General features: G+C 42.2%; 1 protein-coding gene across 3 annotated transcripts in view; it reads right to left on the minus strand.

Moving 5' to 3' along the window:
* STAC (SH3 and cysteine rich domain) overlaps nucleotides 1-20148 on the minus strand; it is a 102032-nt gene that overhangs the window by 15715 nt on the left and 66169 nt on the right. For all 3 annotated transcript variants that reach the window (XM_030830108.3, XM_030830109.3, XM_030830107.3), the window contains exons 6-8: nucleotides 19270-19348; nucleotides 11443-11507; nucleotides 10014-10102 (exon numbers count right to left, since the gene is read on the minus strand). In XM_030830108.3, the coding sequence (XP_030685968.1) occupies nucleotides 10014-10102; nucleotides 11443-11507; nucleotides 19270-19348 (233 nt within the window). The remainder of the gene's footprint in view (nucleotides 1-10013; nucleotides 10103-11442; nucleotides 11508-19269; nucleotides 19349-20148) is intronic.

The following is a 20148-nucleotide window of genomic DNA, read 5'->3' on the forward strand; positions in this document are numbered from 1 at the left end:
GGCTATTATGGTTGCTAAGGCATAGTTATTGCCATCAAGATGTTGGTGATCTCAAAGGGGAAAGACATGTAAACTGGTAGCTTATAGTGCCACTGCTAACTGAGAAGAAATATGCTCGAGGGGCACAAACGTGTGGAATTGACCCCAAATAAAAATCGCAGACATACATGCCTCTTTGAGACTCAGCTACCTCAGTTATATTTACATAATTACAAACTATGCATTATATCTATATCTGTATATCCACCTCTATACAGTGAACTATATTTACTTGGCAAAATTGCTATGTGCATTAAATGAGAATGCATATGCGGAAGTCTTCAGCGCTGTGGCTGATATACAATAAAGGCTTAAAAATTCTAATTTCCTCCTAAAAATGCAATTTTTCACTGGGAAATGAGATTTAGTAATCAGTACTTTTAAATGAGTGTCCCCTTAGGTTCTGGCAGGGACAGTTCCTTAATGTGATAGCCTTTGACCTCTTAAGTGGCTTCCGACACTGAAGTTTGATGTGATTCGGAGTTTTGGAAAAGTGTTTCCCTCTCTTTATGCCCCCACCCCTCATCTCTTTTGCCCCTTGACTCCAGGTAGTGACCACAAAGGTGTGGCAGGGCCCGGGGTGGAGTGAGGATTCTACCACGCAGGTGGCTGATTGCAGGGGAGATGATGGAATGGTTGAGGGGCTCCCACACAGCCTGGAGGGGACGGCAATGTTCACTGAATGAAGTGCGCATCACCAGTAGCATTTTCACACAAGTAAGAAGGTCAAGAGAGACTCTACCACTTATAGGCAGGTTTGATTCCACCACTAACTCCACTAGATCCGGCTGATTCTTGTACCACCCAAACTTTGTGAAAACTCCTTGGAATTGCCCATTTTACTCTGCAACTATTTGGGGATTTTTTTTTTATTTCTTAACACTTTCCCATTCATTAGGCAAAAAGGACCCCCAAATCAAGCTTACAATCAACCATGGTCACTGGGCCCAAACAGATCTCCTGGAGAAACCAAGACAAGGGGAATAAAAAAGGGGCCAGCCAAACTGCCCCATTAATTTTAGATCTACTGCTTAATTTTTCACTAGACCCATTTCTCAATTTCTATAATCCTGGTCCGGAGCCTTTTATAGTCTCAGCACATGGATCGGTATAACAAGGAACTCCTGAACTCTGTAGTTTGATTTTGTCTTAAGCCTGGCATCCATAAGACTGCCTGCACCTTCTCAAGTCCAGAGACCAGCTCAGAGAAAAAGCATGCAGCTAAAGGGCCATTTGGATGGGATTTGGTAAATGTTCCTGAACTGTCATGGATCACGCTCTCCAGAACCTAATTGAAAAAGGCATTTGAGTGAGAGGGAGGCTCCTAAACACATTAGTGACATTCAGGAAGATTTGGGTTTCTTGACATAGTGCAGCATCAGAGCATAATATGCACCAGAGACTTTCCTCAAATAGCCTTAATTGCATTTTGATGTCCTGGCGACTGTGAAGATGATTTTTAAATCAAATTGGTACATAAGAATTACGTTTAGTTTTAATTAAGTTGATGCATTTGCCAAGCAGTAATGTACTTAGAGAATGGAAACGAGACATCAAGAGTCTTATTTTGTCTTACCCTGTCTCAAGGGCTCTCCTTTTCTTATCTTATGGAGGGTTTATAAAAACCTTACAGAGTGAAGCATATTACCAAATAAAAAGCCCCAATGCAGACCAGTGTACTGAGCATTGGCTGAGGGTCAGGAAACCTGCATTTTGGGTTGGCCACGGGCACACTACGCATCTTTGGAGAAGTCTGATAGGTCACAGTTGCTCTCAAATATAGCAGGTAATCAGAATCCAGAGAAACACTTAACCATACAGATTTCCAAGTGGATCTGACTCTCTAGACCTGGGTGCAGCCCAGGAGTCTCTATTTTAATAACGTTCTCCAGGAGATTCTTAAGGATTGGAACACGTGGTTTAACCATCCTAACCATAATTTTCTCTGTAAGATACTACTTGCTTGAATAACCCCACAGATTTGTTAAAAGAATGCAAGGGGCTGTCAGGGACAATTTGGAAGACTTTGAAATGGGCAAAACCGATGACTGATCTGGTGTCCTGTGTGGTATGCCCTTCTGGGTCACCTCCCCCTTTCAATGTCTTTGAGCTATTGCACATCTCTGCAATAATGCAAATGATCCTTATCTATAGAAATGCAAGTGAATTGTGTCTGGCAGAATGTAGTCAATTACTACTGTGAATATCGACCAGTTTTGCATCTATTTGGAAATTCACATCAGCACTCCTAATTGCCTATATATGGGTGCTGTGTGAATTCTCCTTTGTACTGGTTCTCTCATTCATTAATGATTCAAATTAAATTTCTGACATGTGCTCATTTTATAATTGTATAACAGCTGTGATTTTATCTTAATTTTTAAAAATTATCCTTGACCGGGAGTGACTTTTCATGAACCCACTCTATAGATCACAAGCTTCCTGTTCTTTCGAACCAGGCTTAATAATCCAAATAGATTTATAAGGAGTGATGTGAGTGGCCAAAATGGGAGAAATTAATGCATTATCTGAATCTGTTGATTAATATAAATTGTCAACCTTATCAGAGAGGAAACCTACCACAGTCAATGTAGGGTGGAAAGTTTCAGGTGGGAGAAAGACAAGTGGACTGAGAATCAGCCTCCCTGTGTAACTGCTCCGAGCCTCCACTTTCTACTTGTGAGTTCTTGGACTTGGTTCTCCCTCCCTCCCCTCAAAAGGGTAAAGGACCATAAACTGTCTCATTGGAATATGAACTAAACAGCTAGGTGTCCATTTGCTATGCTTGGACACCTAGTCCATTCGCTAGACTGGGAGGAAGGTAAGAATCTAAATATGTTTCTGCGATGAATTTCCACTTCTTTTATAATGGGGTTTGCAATTGGCTCGCATTTGGCACCTCTTAAAATAATTCTCTTGTTCTATAGTTTAACTTATTCTTCCGTTATCCTTTCCTCCCTGGAAAGAGAGAATAGAATGACTGCTCACTATCTAAGCCGCACAGGCACCCATGTCCCCTCTATCTGGAAGCCTTGGCTACGCTGTGATGCCACCTCCTTGAAAAGCCTTCCCTGGCTTCCCAAGGCTGCTTCAATGCCTTCTTTTTTTTTTTTTTTTTTTAAGATTAAATGAAATGATGTATTGTAAAGAACTTGATACATAGTAGATGCTCCCTAAATATTAGTTTTCTTTCTCTCTTCCTTTTAAGTTTTGGGTCACAATCCTATTCTGCAGTGGGATGATGTGGTTAGAAGCACTGATTCTTCCTAGGTGATGCTTCAATGCCTTCTTGAGGTGCAGTAGCAGCATCCTGGACTATATCCCCGCCCACAAGACCTCACATTGGAGGTACTTTCTTGTCTAGGGCTCTCAGCCTTATGGCCACTGGAACTCTTTGAGAACAGGGCCTGTGAACTGTTCACCCTGCAGAGAGTACATGCTCATTCACCACGTGATGAGTGGTGGGTAGATGAAACAAATCCTGGAAACAGCCATACAAGGGTTAAAATCCCTTTTAACCTGATTTTAAGTGGTGCTTGCAATAAATCAGGAAGAGGTGAATTCAGGCCATCCCATCTCCAGAGGTTCTTGTGAATATTAGCTAATGAGACAACCGGTTGCTTGGCTTTGTTCAGACTTACCCATGGAAAAATCCAGGACTCACTGCTTCCAAGAAAGAATCTGGCAACTCAAGACTCTAAATCAGGAATCTAACTTGGAGTTACAAAAGAAGATATGTTTTTCTTTTAAGGCCCCCAAATTTAGGTGTTCTGACACACACACATGGAGTGGCAATTAATTTGTACCTCCCTTAATATTTAATAATATTCGAACAGCAGTTTCCCCAGTCCCCCTCTTGGCCCATAAGAATTATTTTCCTCTCTTTTTTTCCCCCTTATGAAACACAGCCATTATCATATAAATCTGTCTGGGGACAAATAATAAAAATGAAAATGATTTAGATGTGGAAAACCAAAAGGGACTCTTTGGAATAGGTATGGTCACTAAAATATGTATTTGAACCTTAGAGTCTTTTATTTATTCTAGATCTTTTATTTCAGAGTCGCTACCGTGTTTTAGGGGTTTGTGCTTACTCAAAGTTTTTTACATCTGCTGATTATTTAAATGGTATGTCGACTTGGCAAAGCCACTAAAGTTATTCTTATTGATTTTAAAAAGATGCACTGGTGTGAATAATAACTGATATCTCCATGAATGTTTTGCAGACTTCTGAACCCAGAAGCAGTGAGGGTAATGAGGCTGGTTACAGTGTAAATGTGGAGGGCAGGATTTACCTTCATCAAAAGGCTAAGCATGGGTTATCAAGCTTTTGCTACTATGTGTGTGTAAAAGTGTAAAAATGCAGGTGTATCTGAGTGTGCGCATGTATGTGTGTGAGTGTGTGACTGTGTGTGTTTGTGTGTATCTGACTGTGAGTGTGTGGGAGTGTATGTACATATGTGATGTGTCACACACATACACACTTGGCCAGAATGATTGACACATGACCTTTGTGAATTCACAAGGCAGTGTAGCATGATAATGAAGTCAGTCCTGATTATAATGGGGTTCTCCAGTTTGTATTTCAACTAGCATTTTAAAAAGCTTTGCTCATGAATTAAGCTGGCATTCCATAAAGTGTAATTTTCAGGACTCCTCAAAAACCTGAGAGTAAGGGTTTTTGGAGGAAATTGTCTAAGACCCTTAATGACAGAAAGTTATCTACTATACACGCTCATTACACTTAGACAGAGGAACCCGGGTGCCTCTTTAACGTTATGAGACCTCAAATCATCAGCAACGGTCTGGAGAGCCCTGCATGATGGCATCACAACTTGTGTATCAGTGGTGAAATTCCATACCTAGAGCATGTCATGTCAGCAACCACAAAACCTACTCAGAAGATGAGGGACAGGGTGTCACAGCATCCTTATCACCAGACCAATTAGATAAAGTCTCCTTGGATGTGCTCAAAGGCGAGACAGAAACTTAAACTGTGTTTTTTCTACTATATATCTTTAGGGTAATTGATCAGAAGACCAGGAAATAAAACATATTGTGAAATGATGCAAATTATGAAGAGAAGGAATCTAAAATATATTGGGTGGGCTTCCCTGGTGATGCAGTGGTTAAGAAGCCGCCTGCCAGTGCAGGGGACACAGGTTCGAGCCCTGGTCCGGGAGGATCCCCCATGCCACAGAGCAACTAAGCCCGTGCACCCCAACTACTGAGCCTGTGCTCTAAAGCCTGTGAGTCATAACTACTGAAAGCCCGCATGCCACAACTACTGAAGCCCGCGTGCCTAGAGCCTGTGCTCTGCAACAAGAGAAGCCACCGCAAGGAAAAGCCCGTGCACCGCAATGAAGAGTAGCCCCTGCTCGCTGCAACTAGAGAAAGCCCGTGTGCAGCAAGGAAGACCCAACGCAGCCAGAAAAAAAAAAAAAAAATATTGTGCACCTCACTCTGTCCTGGGCATGAAATCTCACTGTTTTTTTTTTTACATTATCTCGTTAAATACTCTGTCTCCCTAGGAAGGAGAAAATGGAGGCTGCAAGAGATTAAACAGTTTGCTCAAACTGATGTAGCAAGCATGTGTCAGAGGTGGAAGGCAGTCCCGGGTGTGACTCTTAAGACACTGCTCCTTTCTGCCCTATGCCCTTGTTCTCTCCTGCTCTCTGCCCATGACGGTGGGAAGATTATCATGATCTGAAAGCTCCAGAGATTTGGGGAGGTAATAGCAGATGAATTTATGAAGGAAGTTTGCCCTGAAACTGTAGCGAAGCTGACTGTGTGAAGCCTCTGCCTTTAGACAGTGTTTGGAGACCAGTGATGGGACCACAGAAATTCTAAGAGGAGTACCACTGCCCTAAGAATAAGGAGGTAGCACTCTGGGTTCCTCCTCTCTAAGGCTCACTCCTCCATGCCCAAACTGCGTTTGGCTTAGCAGGGCTTCTGCCAAATTGTCTTAAACTCCTGTTCTTTGTGAATACACCTATAGGCTACTTTTGGTCTCTTTTTCTACAGTTTCTTCTGGACAAATCATATTCATCCTGGGCTCAAAGCCCATCTCCTCCAGGAAACAGGTCCTGGTTAAACCCTCTGAGCTGGGTTTGCTTCCTCTTTTATAGTTTCCATTATGTTATCATGGACTTTCTTTGCCCACTAATTGTATATGCCAGGCACGACATTGGTTCATTCATTTAATCTCCACAATACTCATTCATTCATTCATGAAATATTTATTAAGCATCTGCTATATCTCAAGAACTGTACTACACTCCAGGGTCAGAACGGTTCGCAGATACAGACTCATTCTCACGGGCTTTACAAGGGAGATAGAAGTTAACCAAGTAACTCAAGAAATAATAGATACAAGATGAGATAAGTACTTTGAAGAAAAGAAATATGGTGTCACGAAAGTATGTAACAGAGGATCTCATCACCCAGGTTGTGCTTATCAAGAAAGACTGCACCAAGGAAGAGAAATCAGAGCTGAGATCTAGCGGGTGCATAACAGTCAACTGGAAGCAGGTGTGTGTGTGTGTGTGTGTGTGTGTGTGAGATGGTGGTGGTGGTGCGTGGCTAGGAGGCTGAGGCGAGAGGAGGAGTAGACTGCAGGAAGAAAAAGTCCTTGGCAGGTGAGAGTGTGGTCCTTTTGGGGAACAGAAGATGGAGCAGAGAGGTGAGGGGAACAATGGTGCAAGACAAAGCAGAGAAGTCACCAGGGATGAGGCTGTACGGGTCCCAGAGGTCCCTGTAAGTATTTTGGTCTTGACCCAAGGAAGTGGGAGAACATTAGAGAGTTTTAAACAAAGATTTGAGTGTCATGAGCAGATCTAAGGCAGGCACAATGATTATCTCCTTTCCCAAGTGTAGAAGCAGAGGCTCAGAAGGCTTGTGGAACTTTCTCAGGCTTCATGGGGGTCACACAGCTAAGTGAGTGGCTTGGCTAGGGCTTAAATCCAGGCCAAGTGATGCCCACACTCTTTATTCCTTAACATTCGGTGAATCCATGTCGTATGTCATTCTTTCTCTCTCACTTCTTAAGTCTGAAAAGGAAGCATCTACCTCTGGAGTATGAACAGAACTGATTGGAAGCAATATTATTAAGCTCCTACCATGTTATCTTATTTAATCACAGCCATCCTATGAGGGCAGGGCTTATTATTACTATTTTCAAGATGAGAAAACAGAGGTTCAGAAAGTTAGGTAAGATGCCCTATTGTCAGAAAATAGAGATGAGAATGGTATTTTGTTAAAAGGATTTTTTCTACCGCATGGTTTAAGGAGAAAAAGATAATTCACAAAGCACCAGTTCATTCAAGGAATGATACTAAATCCCCGAAGCATCGCCTTACATGTTCTAAATCAAGAGCTTGGCTTTTAAAATGGGAACCTACAATCTCTTTACAAAAAAAAATGAGTATGATTTATCACTCCAATCTTGCAGTCTATGTAACGCAGACATTTCACTTCTGGGAGTGAACAGTCCTGGTTTGCCTCGAAGCAGACTGTAAACGTTTGATTCGTGACCAGACAACTTGACTTTTAAAGGCCTGTAACCGACTAACCAAAGCACAAAAACTTACGACCACCGCCAGGCAGCTGGACTTTACTCCTCAGTACCCCAGTAATAGTCTAGATTTCTCTGGAGTTATTTTTTCCATCTGACAACTTCAGAACAATCTTCTAATACGAAACTGTGGGATCTGCATAAAGGGGAGTTGTTAAATTTTAAATTCTAGACACCCAATTGATAATCTCAAGAAGGACCCAGTATACTATTTATTGCAAAGTAAATATAAGTCACCCTTGTCTTCATCAGCAGATAGTTAACGTGGACTGTCAGTTGAGGGCAAGGCACCACCTCAGCGATGAATTCTAGGCAGATTCTACCTAGCAGAGTTTGCTGTATCTTTGATGGAAAAGGGCTTCACCTGACAAATGCCATCTCATCCTGCTGCACCTAAGCCAGGCTGTTTAGGTAATGTTTACAGCTCCAGCCAGTGAGTCCAGCATGGTGATTCTACCTCAAGGATGGAGAACATTCAGATGTACAATAACCTAATTGTCTGAAGGAATCTAAGGAGCTAGGAACCAGGCCTGAACTCTGCCCTGGAAAGGTCCAAGAATCAACTGGAAGCAGACCACAGACGCATAATGAAAACTGACCTTGGGTGTGAGCCGGGGCGTTCCCAGACTCCTGCAGGACACCCACATCTGCTACGGACTCCCACTGGGTGTTGCACCAGGAGGGGCAGCTGAGCTGCCAGCGTTGACCCCGGTGGCATATGGGCCCCAGGAAACAGGGTCTAAATGGAGGGTTTTGGTAGCTCTCTCCTTTTAAGGGGTTTTGGGGAAAGTGGAAGAGAAGGCTGATTTCACTGGGGAGGAACTATATTCAGGCAAAAGCCAGAGGGACCATGCCGGGGAAATGGCACAGATCTGAGATGCGGAAACGTTCAAAGAGCTCCAGGGTGGAGACAAGGCGTTCCAGAGTCATCTTCAGGGATGATCGGTGACTGATAACTTGACCTACACGGCATTCGGACAAGTGGAGTCCGCCATAAAAATGGAGGCTACTTCCCTAATACTCTGACATTTAAGTGGTCTTCTGTGCTGATTTCTCTCTCCATGCTCTTCAGAAGAGGAAAGAACCCATCTCTAAGGGCCCATTTGGCTACAAAAGCAGCCCCTTGTATCCTGCTCTAGGACTGGAAAACACCAAAGACTTCTCCTGAGATTACTTGTGTTTTGGGTCATAAATGGAGGGAAGGAGTGAATTCTTTTCTTTGAGATAAGCCAGTGCACGCGACATTGCAAACACCTCACTGACTACCAGTTCCTGAGTGTTTACCATGATGGTGCTGTATGTTTTAGGAACCTTATTCATTTCACCCTCACAAGTGCCTTAAGGGGAAAAGGTCATTATTATTCTTTTATAAGTAAGGAAACCAGAGTAATGAGATGTTCAGACACTGCTTAAGGTCACACAGCAAGTAGGGTGTGAACACAGGACTGACTGCAGTCACACTACCCCTGAAACGTGAAGAGACTGTGGTCCAGAGAAGGACCTCATGAGGGCCCCGAGGCTCACCTGCCCTCCCGTTTCAGTTACCATGAAGTGCAATGGTTCCTGAAACAGAAGTAGCTCCGGGTAGGAGCCAGGAGGAGCTGCCAGTCTCCAGCAGGGTGAACAAAGAGTTTTAATTTGATTGGTTGATCAGTGTTAATTTGGGCAGTAAGTACATTTTTGGTTCCCTGTTGGACCCCACAGGATGCCAAGTGCATCTGTTGCTCAACCTTCATGAAAACTCCCAGCAGCAGCTCTGGTGACGATGTGCTAACCGCTTTTAAAATTAATTAATTAATTATATTTATTTATTTATTTTTGGCTGCGTTGGGTCTTTTTTGCTGCGCGCGGGCTTTCTCTAGTTGCAGCAAGCGGGGGCTACTCTCTGTTGTAGTGCACGGGCTTCTCATTGCAGTGGCTTCTCTTGTTGCCGAGCACGGCTATAGGCACAGGGGCTTCAGTATCTGTGGCTCGTGGGCTCTAGAGCGCAGGCTCGGTAGTTGTGGCGCACGGGCTTAGTTGCTCCGCGGCATGTGGGATCTTCCTGGACCAGGGCTCGAACCCGTGTGCCCTGCATTGGCAGGCGGATTCTTAACCACTGCGCCACCAGGGAAGCCCTAACCGCACTTCTTAAAGTGTGGTCCCTGGCCCAGCAGCATTAGCACCACCTGCAGACCAGCTAGAAATACAGATTCTCAAGCCCCACCCCAGACGTGCTGAGTCACAAACTCCCAGGATAAGGTCCAGCAATCTGTGTTAACCAGCCCTGCACACTAACATTTGACAATCATTGCTCTAAGACACTTGGAGGGAGCGCAGATTGAATTATATTTTTTCACATGGAATGATACTGACTTAAAATTTTTCTTTCATTCTTTTTTTCCTTTTAAAATATTTTTACCTCATTTCCAGATCTTCATTCTCTTGTGGTATAAATTTGTACAAGGCAACATAGGTGTTCATCTGTAATTGGTCTTTGGAAAGAGGTCCCTGAAAGAGAAAATAAAAGAGAAGTGAGAGAAGGAAGGAGGAAGAAATAGAGAGAAGAAAGAAAATAGGAAATGGAGAAGTTAAATGTAATTCCAGTGTATGGATCTTAAGTGTTAAAATACCTAAATGTTATTAAATACTTTGTTCCAAACATAGATTTATTTTTAATTTCCCGGCTGAGTTGATTTCACCACAAACTATTTGAAAACATTTATATAGAACTCTTTGTCAGAAATACTGCAATTTTCTTCAAATCAATTTTTTTCTTTGATATAGTTGTTCATGAAAGGTGGGCCCAGGCAAGAGAATATTCTCTCTATAGACAGGAGACATGTGAATAGTAGTAAACAACTTCCCTTTCCTAAAATGGACTTTTTTTCAGTTAGCCTACAATTCTGTATCTAGCATATCAAAGGGATCTGGGTATATTCATCCAGAAATTCGTTCATTCATGTTGTGGAAAAATTACAGGTTTGGGCATTAGACTGATTTAATTTATGTTATGGTATCACCATCTACTGGCTATGAAACTTTGCAGTAATGATGATAAAAGCTACCATTTTTGATGGCTTACTGTGTGCCAGGTATTATGGTACATGGATTAGCATACTCAAACCTCACAACAGCCCTGTGAGGTCGATTCCATTGTGTTCCCGATTTGTACACTATACAAGAGTCTTACAGGTATTGTGTAAACATTAGCTATTATTATTAACTACATAAATGTTAATCCTATATAAATGTTTATGCTTTATAACATACATAATTTAAAATTATATAATATGTAACAGATATTATATGTTGTATATGTATACACTATATATGTAATACATAATTGCATAATATATTTAAATGCATAATATAATAAATATATGCCATATATATAGAAAACATAAACACAAGTTGTACACAACTACATTCTTTTTGTTTGTGATTCACTCTGCTATCCAAAGCTCAAGTACTTTATGAAATATTATTCTGTTCTAATTGCATATGTAAATTACCATAAAATATAATAAATATATACTTATGTACTTTAAAATAGTCATAATATATTACATAATTATATAATTAACACACTGTAGAGCATATATCAACTTGTATGTGACATACATAACAGAAACAAAAGCATACAGTATAATGCTTATCCTTTGTACCCTGGATGCACTGTAGTATTTGTTTTGCTCAATACTGTCTACGCTATGTACCTTATGCTACATTATTCTCTAAAAATGCTGGTCTGGGCCCCCCTAAATCCATTTCATGACCCACTTGGGTGGTGACCTACAGAATGATCTAAGGACCCTGTCTGGTCTGTTTTCCAAGACATCCATGAATACCTGGTGGTTTATGTTCTTTGCTTGGTCTCTGAAATCGTCAGTGCCATTTTCTGGATACGTGAACACTGAAGGAGACAAGAAAAAGCAGGGGCTTTATTAATCCAGTCACCATGTTTTGGAAACATGCTTGAAAGATGCAGCTTTATTTATTTATTCCCAGCACCATACCTTCGACTTGACCTCTCCCCACCTTTTCCTCATCCTCAGTGACCCATCTCTCGTGTCATCTTCCACGTGATGCTCCCCCTGTCTCCCTTGAGCATCCTGCACCACCCTCTCTGCACGCCCACACCTTCATACAGGCCTCCAGGCCAGCACGCATCCTCCTGCATTGCTTGGTCTCATTTGGCAGAGCTCTTCTCAGGAGCAGAAACCATGTTATTAATCTTTGTTAAATGTATCAAATCATTTGTTAAGGGGATGGTAGGTGAGGTATGGCCCAAATTAATTGCATTTGAATTCACTTTTTCAAATATCAGATTCTTTGATCTCTATTCAATATCTTGACTCTAGTTTCTTAATGATTTCTACATTCTATTTGCAGAGTAAAGCTTTAGTTTTAAACTTCAAAATACTTTTTCAATCTCTTATTGTCAATGCATTGGGGCCGCTGTTGAGAAAGAAAATTGAATAGTGGTTTCTCATTTAGTTTGTTCTTAGAATACATAATTCTCTGCCTTTTGCATATAAGCAGCCACTCTGTGGCCTTCGCTGAAGAAAAAGGCTTCTTACAACGGGCAGGAGTTTTCACTGTCCACACACACAGCTGTGGGAGGTCCCTGATGGGTATGGGGGGCTCTGTCTTAGCTAGTTCAATCAGTCACAATTATCTCAGAGACCAACATCATGTATCTTCCTTAAACAAAAATAAAAGGTAGCAAGTGTTTCCAAATCTATACAATAGGGTTGTAGTGTTGAAATTAATCTACCTTTTAGATGACTTGACATTCAATAATAACACATTAGGGCTTCCCTGGTGGCGCAGTGGTTGAGAGTCCGCCTGACGATGCAGGGGACATGGGTTCATGCCCCGGTCCGGGAAGATCCCACATGCTGCGAAGCGGCTGGGCCAGTGAGCCATGGCCGCTGAGCCTGCGCGTCCAGAGCCTGTGCCCCGCAACGGGAGAGGCCACAACAATGAGAGGCCCGTGTACCGCAAAAAAACCCCCAAAAAACAACAAAAAAGCACATTAGTCTTCCCTTTGGTCCTCCTTCAGAGGATCAAGGATACCAGCAGAGGAAGAGAAACACACCACGGAAAGCTCTGTATCCTCTTTCATTTAGTGCATCGACAATCTCCACTGTCCTTAAAATGGACTCGATAACTGTGATGTAGAAAACACACTTCAGAACAAGAGCCCCTGTAAATGTACTGATGCTTAGCAAACATCTGTTGCCCATGGTTTATAGTTCCAGAGCCTGTGGGTGCAATTCCATTATCCCTAGGAAGCCAATATGCAGTCACTGGAGGAGCTCGGCTTTGTAGAAAAATGGAAAATGAAGGGCCTTGTCTGCCTCAATATTTGGCTACGCAACTTCTCGGTTTCAAGAGTAGAGACGAGCAACACTCTTCTCTGGTTTTAAGTGATTACCTGAAATCTTGGCATAATTTGATTCCATAAGTATAAAACTGGATACATTTAAAGAATACTGAATATTTGAATGGAAACATGGGAAGAGCATCTTAGAAAATTCTTGATTGATCTAAAAGGGGGACGACATAAGGTACATATGCAATATTCAGTTTGACTGATTTTATAATTTTGTAATTTCACATTATTTTAGCTTTTCATTGACTATCCATTAGCCATCACAAAAATGTGTATCATTTTGTGAACTATGCTGAAAATTATTTGAAGTGACTCCCAATGTGTTTTCAGCTATATGGTTGCAAACAGAACTGGAACACTGCCAAAAAAGAATGATTTTTTTTTTTTAAAAAGCTCATTCCTTCTGGCTATTTCTAAGACTTTGATTTGAGGGGAAAGGCATAAAGAAAGGTAACTATTTTACAAAAAAAATGTATCAGACACCTTTTATGTTTGGTACTTTTAATTCATTTCATTAAAAATAATTTGGCCGTTGATTTCACCCATGGACACACTCAAAATCTATGTCCATTACACAGGCATATTTTCTAATGTTACAGATGCAAAATGAATCTTTAGTTTTTGCTAGTCCCCAAAGAGCTTTCCTCTTTTCCTTTTCTATATTCTGTCTTTATTTTTTACTTTGCAGTCCTGGGAGGCCCATGTCTGCCTCAAGATGATGATTTGGTTTTTCTTCTTTAACCTGGTCATGTACAAGTTACATTATCAGCTTATTTGACATTGACTCACATTTGCATCCCCAGAATAAGTTCAACTTGGTAATTATGCACTGCTTTTCTAAAAGGCATTATTGGATTCAGTGCACTAAGATGATTTTATTTCAGATTTCTGCATCCATATTCACGAGGGGGACTAGCCAGCGATTTTGTCTCATGCTGTCTTCCTTTGATTTTGAGGTCAGTATTATACCAGTCCCATAAATTAAGTTAGAGAATGCTGCTGCCCGTCCTCCTGTGCACCTCCTGTTGTCCTGAAAGAGCTTATGTAATCTGAAAATTTTACCTTCCTCAAATGTTTTTTTAAAAATAAATTTATTTATTTATTTGTTTATTTTTGGCTGCATTGGGTCTTCATTGCTGCGTGTGGGCTTTCTCTAGTTGCGGCGAGTGGGGGCTACTCTTCGTCACCGTGTGCGGGCTTCTCATTGCGGTGGCTTCTCTTTGTTGCCGAGCACCGGCTCTAGGTGCGCGGTCTTCAGTAGTTGTGGCTCGCTAAGCCCGTGCACCACAACTACTGAGCCTGCGCTCTAGAGCCAGTGAGCCACAAGTACTGAGCCCACGTGCCACAACTACTAACGTTCGTGTGCCTAGAGCCTGTGCTCTGCAACAAGAGAAGCCACCACAATGAGAAGCCTGTGCAACGCAACAAAGCGTAGCCCCAGCTCGCTGCAACTAGAGAAAGCCTGCGCGCGGCAACGTAAACCCAGAGCAGCCAAATATAAATAAATAAATAAATTTATTAAAAAAAATGTTTGGTAGAGTTTATTTATAAAGTTGTCCGGGCCTGGTATTTTTGTTGTGCAAAATCTTAAAATATTGAGTGTTTCCACCATAACTGGAAGCAAAGTCAAGTTCTCTACGTATTTCTGTTTCCTCTTGAGTCAGACTTCGGTCATTGACAAGTTTCTTGGCATCTGTCCATTTAAAAAATTTTAAATGTATTGGTATGAAGTTGGTCATAAGATTCTTTCTTGTCAACCTCTGTTATATTCCTCCTTTTTAATTACTTTTTGTTTCATCTCTCTCTCTCTCTTATTCTTAAAAAATTATTAGTGATTGTAAATTTTATTTTTTTTAAAGAACTGTTCTTAGAATGTATTGACCTACATGTGTCATTTAATAATTTCTTCTCTTGTCTTTATTAATGCCTGCCTTCTGTATTCTTTGGGTTTGTTCTATTTCTTTTTCTGACTTCTTGAATATGATGCTTAGATTATTACTTTTCAGCTTTTATTTTTTAGTGGAATAATTTTAGCACTAAATACTCTAGGCACAATTTTTGCTGCATCCCACAAGTTGTGATAGGTAGTGTTTTCATTATTATTCAGTTTTAAATATATTTCAATTTTCATTATGACTTCTTTTTTTGACATATGAGCTTTCTAAAAATATGTTTTGAATTTCCTAAAGTATGGGTTTTCCTAGTTATATTTTGAATATTGATTTCTATCTTGTTTGCATTGTAGTCAGAAAGATGTGTTCTGTATCATATTAATTCTGTGAAATGTGTGAAACTTGCAGTATGGTCCAGTAGGTGAACAATTTTTATTTATTTTTTTGTTGCATTGTGTGGCATACAGGATCTTAGTTCCCTGACCAGGGATTGAACCCATGCCCCCTGCAGTGGAAGTGCGGAGTCTTAACCACTGGACTGTCAGGGAAGTGTCAGCAATTTTTATAATAGTTCCATACATTCTTAAGAAGAATGTGAATTTCCCATTTGTTAGATGGAGTGTCCTTTTAATTTTATATTATCTTATTTTTTAATTGAAGTATAGTTGGTTTACAATATTGTGTTAGTTTCAGGTGTACAGCCAAGTGATTCAGTTATATATTCTTTTGGAGCATTCTTTTAAAGTCAGTTAGATTTGGATTGTCAAGTGCGTCCTCAGATCCTCCATGTCTGTACTGAATCTTTTTGTTTATCTGATTTGCCAGTGACTGAGAGGAGTGTTAAAAACTCTCATCATGAAACGCGATGCCAATTTCCTAATAGTTCTGTCAATTTCTCCTTGAGTTTTTGTCATTTTGAGGCTATGTATTAGATAGATGATTCTCTCTCTGCTCATGACCTTGCTTCCAGTGGAGTTTCTGGCAGTTAAGCCAAAGGTGAAGACCAACAAATTTGCCCATGTATATTTCTGATGCACCCAGGAACAGTGTTGAAAACAACCACCAGAAACACTCAGACCTGCCCAAGAGCTTTTATAACATAAGAGAGAAAGCAGAGACTGCACTCTTAGCACTAAAGACATGAGTATGAATTGTACCTTCTTCTGAGGTGGCCTTGGAAATATTTCTCAAGGACTTTGACATAACATCTGGCTGGAGGAAATAATACCTGTGTGCCCTATGTACATTTTAGAACATACATGAAACAGGTAAAGCAGAACCGGAGGCTCTCCTTGCCAAGAATGTGAGACGACGAGTGGGAACTTGGACTATATATAAGCAGGGTGTTTTCTCTATGTTGTTTCTCAAACTACATGGACAGAGCATTAAATCCAAATCAAAGGAACACGTTTTGAAGCAAACTGATGCATAATTAATCCCTCTTGCTTCTAAGAGTGCACATGAAGAAAGCTACTGCTGATCAAAGGAATAGTTAATAGATCTCCAAAGCTTTTTAGAGGTTTATCACTTACTAAGTTCTTTCAACAGATTGCTTTGAATAAGACTGTGAAAATGCCCCTTAACATGAAAGAGACAGCAAATCATCAACTTTGTGTCCTTGAGTGTATTACTCCACGTCTCAATTTCCTTATCTATCCAGTATTTGTTGCGTGTATATGTCTGTGTGTCCCTGTTTGTGTGTGTATATTGGAGGAGAGGGGTTAGACTAAATGGCCTCTAATCCGGCTTCTCAAACGTTAACAAGAATATGAATCACAGGTCCATATGGAAATTCTGATTTTTCAGGTCTGGGGCAGCCTGAGATTCTGCATTTCTAACGGGCTCTCAAGTTCTGCCCAGACCGCTGGTCCACGGGCCACATGTGGATTAGTGAGGCTCTAGGCTGCATCTCTGACACTTCGTGACCTGACAATGACTTCATTAATAGCAATGGTGCTTCATATTGATGATCCCTAAATACAGCTGTTCACATAATAAAACCCTAAGAAGACCTTTTTTTTTTTTTTTTTTTTTTGCGGTACGCGGGCCTTTCACTGCTGTGGCCTCTCCCGTTGCAGAGCACAGGTTCCGGACGTGCAGGCTCAGCGGCCATGGCTCACGGGCCCAGCCGCTCCACGGCATGTGGGATCTTCCCGGACCGGGGCACGAACCCGTGTCCCCTGCATCGGCAGGCGGACTCTCAACCACTGCGCCACCAGGGAAGCCCAGAAGACCATTTTTGAGTGAAGAAATCCCCAGGGCAAAAAGAGACCTCAGCTACAGAGGAATGGGCGACAACATCCGTAAATCTGGACCAGGGTGGTGGAGGCAGAGAGGGAAGATGTGGGCCCATGCTGGGTGTGATGTTGAAGAGCAGCAGATAAGATCTGCGAACAGATTGGATAAGAGGCGTGAGATGAAGGGCGTCAAGGCTGATGCCAAAAGCCTTGGCCTGATCATCTAGTAAAATGGCGTTCCTACAACAGAGCAGGAGCAACTGAGGAAGAGCTGGTTTCGGTAGGCAGGGGTGGGGGGTGAGTGAGGGAATCAAGGGTCCATTTGGGTGTGTTAACTTGAAGATGCCTGTTCTCCATTCAGATGGCCGTTTCCAGTAGGCTACAGGCATCCAGAGGCAGCAAAGAGGCCTAATGCTAGGAATGAAGTTTTAGAGTCATCAGTGTACAGATAGTATTTACCTTTGTTATCTCATTTAAAGATCACAACACCCTATGGATTTGTGTTATTAGTATCCTCATTTTAGAGGTGAGGTGACTGAAGCAGAGAGAGGCTAGGTCTCTTGCAGACCACATGATCACTAAGTGAAGTCCAGCATCTACCTCCACAGCAAGGAGGGGCCAAGGACCAAACACATCCAGTGCGATTAATGACGAGGATGCCCCCTGCGATTTGGTGAGAAGCGTCAGGGGAAGAAGGCAGGCAGAACTCAGACTCAGGGGACAGAACAGCTGATAGACTTGCAGCACTGAAATGCAGCTCTGGCTTACATTCCAGCCTCTGGTGAGTTTGGTCCTAAGATACTGACAAACTCCAGGGCTGCTCACCAAATTCAGTTGCTGGATCTGCAATGCTGGACAGAAGTGGGCTGGGAGGTCCTGCAGGGTTACTGCTCTGCCACGAGGTCCTCTGGCAGCTGGCACTCTCTGATTTGTCTTTCTAATGGCACTGCTAAGTGCTTGACGGACGTCTGCACTGATCTGAAAGTAGTGTTTTCCCCATTTGATGCCAAAGACTTCTTACCCTAGCAGTGTGCTTTAGCTGGGGGTGGGCTTGGCAAAGGGGGTCCTAATGGACGCTGATGCTTATTTAGAAAGGAGCGTCATGGGGTGCTGCCTGAGGGAATCACAGAGGCCCCATCCTAACTAGAGAAGAGAATGAATGGATTCCTAGAGCTAAGGAAGTGAAGTGACACCTTGTAAGACAGCAGCTGACAAAGCAGCTATGGGGTATTTGATGTAGAAGTCCTGCTTCCAGCCTGGAAATGGCAGGGACATTTAGTCAAGTGGAAAATCTGTCCAAGGCGGTGCTTCACCTGCGGGTATTAGAGCTTCAAGGGATAACTTCTGCCAGGAGAATGCATTCAGCCCAAGGTAACAACGCAGGTCAGGACCTGCAACCGTACTGGGTTATGAGTGACCCGAGGACAGCTTTGTGACCTATGTAGTTTTGCTGCTGGTAGTAAATACTTCATAAATAGTTTTTGGATAAATGAGTGGAAATTAAGTAGCTGTTGACATCAAGAGGCTCATCGAGATTCAGGCATAAGGTGCTGGTTATGTTTCTTTAAGTTCTGGTTTAAGAGGAGGTTCTTTCTCAATGTTAGCAAGCAATAGCATGTAGTTAGCATCTAGTAAGTATTCTAGAAATCATTATAAGAAGGGCTTATGCTATTAGCAAACTAAATGATATTAATAAAGAATGTCTGGCCAGACTGTGCAGATCAGTCTTTGAGTCTTAGTTATCTCTGCTGGGAAGGAGCCCAGGTGAGGCCCACACTCCCCAGCACCACCCCTCACCTGGAGTACTTCCGGTGTAGCATGGAGTGGTTCTCTCTGGGATGCTTTGTTATCCAGTGTAGGTCAGTGGGGGAAGTGACGTGTTAACAGAAAGGCCTGGAAGGACCTCTATGTCCTTACGGCATGAGAACTCAGAAGACAGAACTTAGGGAATGTTATAGTCAAATCACTGAAATCCACCAGTGATTATGCCCGGTTTCCCTCCAGAATATCAAACACTTGCCCGGACTGAATTCCAGAGCTGGCAGAGAGAGGGGCCTGGAAGTCAGGTGTGCCTGCCTGCTGACCTGGATGACGGATGTGATTCCCGTTTGTGCTGGGCGGTGCTAGATCCCCACACCCCCCACTTACCGCTGTTGCTACGTTTCCGTAGGCCATACACGCCTGCTGGCCCGTCAGCCTCTTCAGGAACCTCGACAAGATCTGAAATCTTGAAAAGAGGGAACAGAGTGGAATGAGCAATGTCATTTCAGGGGCCGAATGAGCAGAGATTGTGATACCAGTAGAAGAGCGAAGGTGGAATTTACATGACACTGTCTTAAGAATCGCATCATTGCTCTTCTGTCTGTTTGGTTAACTTCAGAGAGGCTGTGTGCTCTCTTACGGGCACTGTCGCTCCCTCCCAGTGTCCAGAGCAGGCTCTGGGGTTGGCACATGACAGGTGAATGAGTGCCTATATGCACAGGCCACAGTTAGGTTACTTCCCAGGAAGAGACAGTGAGAAATCAGAATTCCTGCTTACATCCTGTCCCTTAAAATTGTCAGTAGAACTACAGCTCTTTCTAGGTGAGTGTTAAATATTAATTATAGAGAACAAGATGCACTACTGAGGGATGCATGACTTAGGTATGAGTTCAATGCTATTTCCATTGCTGCGAAAAGTAATTGCTCTTGCAATAACAAATTTTTCCCTTTCTTGTGTATAAGAGAAGTCATAGTTAGACTTTAGGTTACAGAAATAACAACAACAATAATAAAGCAGCACTCTAAATAGCTAATTGTTACCAATCATCTAGCACGTGCTGTTTTTACATACTTTATATGAATCATCTCATTTATGCTTCACAATAATCCTCTGATAGGCCTATTTTTCAGATAGGAATCTGAAGCCCAGAGACAATCAAGAACTCAACTTGAGGTCTCAGAGCTCGTAAGTGGTGGAGCTGGGGTTTGAACCCCTGGTGTTGTCTCCAGAGCCCATGCTCTTTTTTTTTTTTTTAAAGTATAGTT

This window comes from Globicephala melas, chromosome 11, assembly GCF_963455315.2.
Source record: "Globicephala melas chromosome 11, mGloMel1.2, whole genome shotgun sequence".
NCBI lineage: Eukaryota > Metazoa > Chordata > Mammalia > Artiodactyla > Delphinidae > Globicephala > Globicephala melas.